At 40.6% G+C, this 7,437-nt stretch overlaps 1 protein-coding gene across 1 annotated transcript; it reads right to left on the bottom strand.

The window, feature by feature from the left end:
* Window positions 1-4,914: 4,914 nt before the first annotated feature.
* Window positions 4,915-7,132, bottom strand: vma21 (vacuolar ATPase assembly factor VMA21). The gene is made up of 3 exons (XM_040016321.1): window positions 6,939-7,132; window positions 6,587-6,696; window positions 4,915-6,013 (listed from the first exon to the last, which is right to left on the bottom strand). Exons 1-3 carry the CDS (start codon window positions 6,998-7,000, stop codon window positions 5,874-5,876), a joined length of 312 nt encoding a protein of 103 aa, XP_039872255.1. The 5' UTR covers window positions 7,001-7,132; the 3' UTR covers window positions 4,915-5,873.
* Window positions 7,133-7,437: the final 305 nt, after the last annotated feature.

Raw genomic sequence — 7,437 nt, 5'->3', positions numbered from 1 at the left:
TTTGTGATTTTGAGTCTTTATCACACTGCAACTATTCATATGTCATAACCCTGGTGATAATACATGAAAACCAGCTGTAATATTGGCCCACACAGAAGCTGAAATGCAGCGCAGCTCTGAAGGCTTCTCTTTTGAAAACGATCACACTGTTAACGAACACGGGGTCTCTGAAATTAGGACATGCCACGTGTTGTTTGACTCATCATTTTAACGTGTTTAAAACGGACATGTTGAAGCGAGAATAAACACGTGGAAAGTCTTTGCTGTCTGCGTGTCCCTCGCATGCATATCTTATACTCATCTGTGCCAAGAAGGCACACATTGCTGGCATGGAAACCTTGAAACTCATAGCATGTACATCATGAGGAAGCACCCTTGTGACTCTATGCTTGATGCCTCAAGGAGTTCATCCATCCATTTTCTTAGCTTATCCATCCGGGTGTCATTGTAGTGTTTTCTAGATTCATCTAAATATCGATAGTACTGATACCAATACTGATATCGGTATGAGATCAATACGAGCATGATAGGATCTTTACTGTGTTTCTATCCTCAAAGTTCAGTATGTAGCCCACTAAAGTGTGTTGAATAATTATCTTTTTTTTATACCTCAAACGTGCGCTATAAAAAATATCTGAACCTTTTTTGTCTTGACTGTCACGTCTGTTTCATTTATAGCCTACACCGTGTTTAAACAAAAGTCAATCCAAAGGGCACATTTACATTTTAGGTGTCCATAAAAAAAATTAAAAATCCTTTTCAAAATAAAAGAAAAGTTGAAAGGTGTGATTTGTTGTGTCAAATAGCTTTTGTGGAAATTAAATCATTAAAATATGTTCCGAATTTGCAAATTAATGATGATTCATGATGAAGTCATGACATATTATTCTCCTCTACATAACCTGCCATTATATCATATATATATATATATATATATATATATATATATATATATATATATATATATATATATATATATATATATATATATATCAGAGGGCTACAGTTTCTCAGTTTCTATCTGCAATGAGCAAAAACTGGACGTACTAGACTATACTTGCGTCTGTTGTGGTGCCAAGCACAATATGCTTTACATCCCTCGTGTGTTACTTGTGAAAACACATAATAGCGCAACAGACTAAAGAGTCAGCTTCATCAATCAATAAGTCAGTCTTTAAAAAACATTCCACCCATCTTTGGAAATGAAGATAAAAAATGGAGGTGATATTGAAATAAAAATGTGACCATATTTGAGAGAGAAGAAAAAAGATGACAGATGAAGAGAAATGAGTGCGCTTTGAAATGAAATCCTTCTGCAGGGCTTCACTTTCACCATCAGATTGTTGGACTGTGATAGAAGATGTCCAGCGTAGCACATTTTTGGACATATTCAGCACATTCTGATAAATTATCTACAGGCATAAAAAGTTCAGTCTGTTACATAAAGCATAAATAACCTAAGAGTGGCGCTTTTATCTGTTTCCTGCTTCACAAAAATAAAAGCATCCATGAAACACATTTCTTGGACAAAACTGCGTTTTTTCTAATGTCCCGGGAGGTTTTGATAAATGTAGCATGACCACCAAGGACGACAAAAAATATTGTTATTTTAATTGGGGTGATGGACCAAAAATATTATGCTACTGATGCCTCATGTCTGTCATTATATGTGTGTTATTAATACTTTCTTTGCTGTTTAATATAACAAAAAAAAAAATTAATGACTAAAAGTATACAGAGGTGTGCTGTGATTGTAAATTGAAAGAATTGCTATATATGACAGCTGGGATAGGCTCCAGCTCAACTCCTTTCCCTGAATTAGAGATGGATGGATGGATGGATGGATGGATGGATGGATGGATGGACAACTGACTGACTGACTGACAGACTGACTTATTTCACTTGAAGGTTTAGCCATTTTCAAATCCCCCAAACACTACAGCAGGATCTTGTTTTTGACTCAGTTCCAGGTTTCAGAGACATCCATTGATAGATTTCCTTGTGTACTTAGCATTATCATCCTTTTTAAAGGTGCACTTCCTGTTAAGATTTGGCTCATGGACAAATGGCTTTGCATTATATTCAAGCACTCTTTAATGTGATGCAGAATGTACACAGGTGAATCAGTAAATGCTCTATGTCCTGTCCCTGAGTTAGCAAAGCCACCCTGAATCACATTTTCACCGCCATTTTTCACAGCTGGTTTGCAGTTCCGCTACTGAAAAGACAACTTTGGCCTTTGTCAAGGATACTGTTACAGTTAGAGAGCATAATAGTTATTATACCTCTATGTTAGCTGTAAAAGTGGCTCTTTTTGAGTTTTCCTGAAAGACTTCATATTCTGGTCATCTATTTCTGATTGTAGCTACATGCACTATGACACTACAGCTTGCAAGAGTTACCTACATGAATTTTATGGCTTCATGGAGTCTTCTTGGGGTGTATTTAGTGGAAAAATCAATTGTTGTTATTTTCCTTACTATGCAATATTTTATTTGAAGATCTTTGTGGTTTCTCTCTGACCTTAAAGGCATCTAAAATAATAATGATAATGATAAATAATAGAAACTCGTTCTGAAGGACTTTAGGCAGGTCTTTGGATCTTACCCTGATGTCACAACACGTGTCACATCAGAGAGGACACCAGAGCATAAACAGGATAGGTTTTTCACTCCTTGATGAGCGTCTGGTCATTAGCACCTAATCTAAAAGCGCCTTATGACGAAACTTTAGTCAGTGATTTGAAGGTAAGACAGATGTAGAAATCTATGTGACATATCAGTTGTTTCTGGTAAACCTAACATGTAGCTCTATGTACTGAGAATTAAATTGTCTTGAATTCTAAGTTTTAAACACCTACACAGATGAAACTGTGAAATAAAACCTTCTAAAGTGTTGAAACATATCCTGCGTCTTCTCAAAAGCGCCTGAGCTGAATTTCATGGGAAATAACAACGCAGACTAACACAATAAAGTGCCTCCTTCGTTGTGTTTAATGGTGGATATGATCTCAAGTGTCCAGATGAGTTATTCTCCTGTCTTACTCTGTTTGCTCCCCGAGGTTTCAGTGTGGTGGACTTTATTTTCCACCAGCTGTAGCGTGGTACTCTACTGCCCTCTTTCTTTACTTTCACTTAAACACCAACACAGCTGCTTGTTTGAGCTTTGCATCTGTTGGGCACGCCATCTGCTGGGCAGGGAAATCTAAGTGAGGGAGGCATCTGATACACTCAGCAGCCACTTCATTAGGTACATGTTCCTGGTATTGGGCTGAACTCCCCTTTTTGCCTTCAGAGCTGCCTTAATTCTTTGTGACAGAGATTCAACAAGGTGCTGGAAACAGCCCTCAGAGATTGTGGTCCATATTGACACAACAGCATCAGACAAGCTGCGTCCATGATGTGAATCTCCCGCTCCACCACATCACAAAGGCGCTCTGCAGTGGGGCCATTCTCCTCTGACCTCCGGCCACAACAGAGCTGCCGCTCACTGGGCATTTTCTCTTTTTCAGACTGTTGTCCGTAAACCCTAGAGATGGTTGTGTGGAAAATATTCAGATCAGCCCATCTGATGCCCACAACTGTGCAAGGGTCAAATGAGCTAAATCGCTTTCTTTCCCCATCCTGATGCTCGGTTTGAACCTATGCTTGGCTAACATTTGTGTTAATGAGCAGCTGAACAAGCGTGCTTAATGAAGGCTGGTGAGTGTATGTTCTACTATATGCAGTATGAGCCGATGTAAAGTGCACCAAGAACATTTGTGCTATACATGAGTTATCTGAACTCTGTTACAGGACAGAGTATACAAAAGAAAATCATCAAGGAGTGCTGATGTGTATCGCTTGTAACCCTTCGTTTAGGTAGACGCTCAGCTCTCTCTGGCCTGCTTTTCATGTCACTGACACTATGCATTCAACCTGCTAATGTGTGCTAAATGACAAAGAGCCAAAAGCAAAGCCTGCCCTTGCCCCATCTTTCTGTTGTTGCAAGGGTAAGCGTATGAAATATCAGCCAAAGGAAGGGGGGGCATCTGATGTTTGCTGACTGCATCAGTCTGATTGCTCGCAGGCCTGTCACCTCATCACCAACACCAGCCTGTTAAACTCACTGCAGGCAGGCTGCACAGCTCCGACTCTGGAGTACAGTGTGGGAGCTACACACACATAAAGCGGTGCTGGTGAGAAGAGGCTCTCATAGTGTGAAGGGGAAAAACGAAGAGAAATCAGCTGCTGACATGGTTTCCGAGGCAGAAAACGTTGTTACGGCCAGGCAGCTGCCGGGTCTTATCCCTGCTTCTTTTACTGCGCTGTCTGTGGGAACTGGCTGACCATTTACTGCCACCATGTGACAATTCAGACTCCCTGCAGAGGTCAATAAGGTATCTTCCCAGACATGTGAGACAAAGCTTGTTTTATTTTGGCAACCAAATTCTAATGGTTTTCACTACAGTCTTTATCAGGCCTGGGAAAAATCTGGGTCATGTTAATGAGGTTTGCAAATGTTTTCTTTATTTCATTAAGATATTTTTATGAATTAAATAATCAGTTTTGACAGTTTTCCGCACTGAATGTTAGGATTGGAACTGTTGTGACAATGTGTAAATGTGCTTCTGGGGTGGACTATTAAAAATAAGTTTGTTTACGAGGATGTTTGATCTCTGTGCACACATTTTTTGGTTAGTTGCGGCAATAAATAGTAGGGGAAGTCATGACCTCTTGTGTGATAAGGCTCACTCATCACATGCAGGCCTTATTCATAAAAATACAACAACAAAAAACAAACAGTTCATCCAAGATTTAATCAGAGGATTGCAAAAGATAATACTTTAAATGTGTTTTTTAATATCACATTTATAGTAGTCCGTTTGTTGTTCTGGTATTAGACCATGTAAAAAAACAGGACGCACACTAGAAACCTGAAAACAAAACTCTGCACTTTATTAAAAATAAAAGATGATTTTGTAGAGAATCAGTTTAATTCTTTAACCAAGCACAAATCGTTTCCTTGCATCTTTGTATTTTAAGAAAATACCACTAGAAACAACAAAAATGTACACTTTCCAGTTTATTTGAACAAGTCGGAACTCACATCTGCATGACGACCAACGTCACTGGCTACATCATCGACACAAAACACACAAATTTAAATACAGTGTGAATTAGGAACTGACTGCAACACCAAAGTTTCATAATGTCGCCACGCTACGGCACACAAACGCACATCAACTGAAAGAAAACCAAATTTCAACACTATTTAAAAGGGTTAACAGATGACTCAATGATATGGTTTGCGTGAGAGTTAAGCACATTATGGGTTTATAATGACGCTGAGAGACATCCTCAAATGTACAACAACTGAAATGTGATTAAAATAACATGACTTTGAGCTAATTGAAGCATTTTGGAAGCAAATCTTTCATATGCATTAAACATGAGGCAAAGTGTGTGTGCGTGCACACCTGCACACATCAGTCAAAACCCAAGATGCTTTCCTACAAGACAAACTCTTTGCTGAGAAGGGACTTAGAGCACTTAGCCAAATGGCAGCTTATGACAAAGCCTCTTAAAAACCACGGCTGTCCTCTGTTGACAAAAGTAATATTTTCAGAGAAAAAAAGAAAGTCAAGAAGGCGGGCCCGCTGAGGCTGGTGAGCAAGCACACTCAGCAAGCTCCACTCCCCCCCCGCCATTGCCGGGGAACACAGAGTAGTTTCAGGCTTTAACCTCGGAGCTCTAATGCAGCTCATTGTAGATGGTCTTACAATGCCCATGACCTGGGAGGGGGTGTGAGGGGAGGGGGGTGGGTGGGCTTGGATCCCTCCCCACGTCAGTCGGTCTGTCTCCTCTGGTCTTCTAAGCTGATAAGGATATGCCTTAATCATGTTTGCCCTTGCCTTTAGGCGCGCCTTCGTTCCAGGCCACATAAACAAACAAAGCCAGAACCACATGCACAGCGAGCACCGCAACAATGGCTGCGTAGAAATAACTGTCAGAGCTTGACATCTTCATCGAACCTACGAAACAGAAGCAGAGCGTTAATGGCGACGACCAGCAGCTGCATCACGGAGTTTAAAGTGTCACAAGTCAGGTTTATATTGAGGTGCTAAACACAACTTTCTCTGGCACAGAATGAAACCCAGAAAAATAAAAGCTGCAGTGGCTTGTTATGTCTTTCCATATAAACCTAGAGCATCTCTGGTTGTATTCGATTATTGTGGGTGATATAAACCAGTATATTTGTCATTGTGGGTACTGGGGAGGTCGTCAAATGTGATAATTATGGGGGAAAGAGTTCCGATAAATTCCTAGATCCAGAATAAATGCACATTCTCATCTGGATTATCTTTATTATATCATCTAAAATGGAAATGTTGGTATGGAATGACAAATACTATGCTAAAAGACTCTTACTATTAGAGCTTAAAGATAAACTGACTGCTCTATTAACCTGTCAGCAGATGACCACTGATCAATAGATTTTAAAATCTGGATGTGCTACGTTTACAAAAATAAAGTAAAAACCCCAAGAAAATGTGAAAGCAGGAACAGAGTGGAGGTAAGTCCACAATCATCCGGACACACTTCACCTTCAAAGATGTACGCCTTTGATGCGAAATACAGTCCAATGGGCACCGTGATCATGAGGATGGTGAAGAACAGCAGAGTCTTGAGGGCTGAAACCAGGGAGCTTTCATTTCTGCAAAGGAGCACAAGTTCATGAGTCAGCCGGGATCAAACCACACAGCGACGGGGGCTCTGACACGCTGACTACGGATGTGGATGTGTACCCTGGTGAAAATTACATCTATGTTCCCGGATTGTGCCACATAAAAGAAAAGTCTCTATGGCAATGAACGGCACCGCAGAGCTCGGGTTTTCAGGTCACTAGGTATACAAGCTAGCCGTTAGCTTAGCTAGTTCGTTATACTATTTTCTCACCCTCTGAAATACTGCGGCGGTGGGGCGGAGGCGTCCAGAGATGCTTTCATAGATCCGTCCATTGCTGTACTGTAAATGAAGCGACACAACGACGAAACTTGTGCGCGAATATTCTCGCGTTTATTCTCTGTAAGCGTTGTGTTGACAGCGCTAAAATCGCTTTTTCCGGGATGGTCACGAGACTGGTCACATGATGAGATTAGACGCCAGATAGTCTCGCGATGACAGAATGTATTTGCCCGAGTAATCTGAGGATATAAAGGCTGGCTTTATCTTTCAGCAACATAAAGCATCGGACTGTTGACTGCTGTAGAATCATGAGGGTAATTTGCAGCCCAGATGTTGGTAAAAGTAGACTATTCACCACTTTCTGTTTGGGAAAGCCTTAAAAGATTCAAGTTCATGACAGTACAAGTATGACTTGTTTTTCCCAGAACTATTGGTGGTGGTGGAAGGTGATGATTTGAGCTTGTTTTGCATCCACAGGACCTGGGCACCA

The sequence above is a fragment of the Simochromis diagramma genome, unplaced genomic scaffold (assembly GCF_900408965.1).
Source record: "Simochromis diagramma unplaced genomic scaffold, fSimDia1.1 OVJJ01000685.1, whole genome shotgun sequence".
Taxonomy (NCBI): Eukaryota; Metazoa; Chordata; class Actinopteri; order Cichliformes; family Cichlidae; genus Simochromis; species Simochromis diagramma.
Note: the sequence above shows the minus strand (reverse complement) of the source record. Positions and strands in the feature narration are given on the sequence as shown.

Excerpts from the sequence above, each read along its gene's own strand:
- vma21 (XM_040016321.1), bottom strand. The coding sequence starts at position 7,000 with ATGGACGGATCTATGAAAGCATCTCTGGACGCCTCCGCCCCACCGCCG. Across the intron at positions 6,697-6,938 it reads CCGCCGCAGTATTTCAGAGG|AAATGAAAGCTCCCTGGTTT; the intron begins GTGAGAAAATAG and ends GCTCCTTTGCAG. Across the intron at positions 6,014-6,586 it reads AAAGGCGTACATCTTTGAAG|GTTCGATGAAGATGTCAAGC; the intron begins GTGAAGTGTGTC and ends TCTGTTTCGTAG.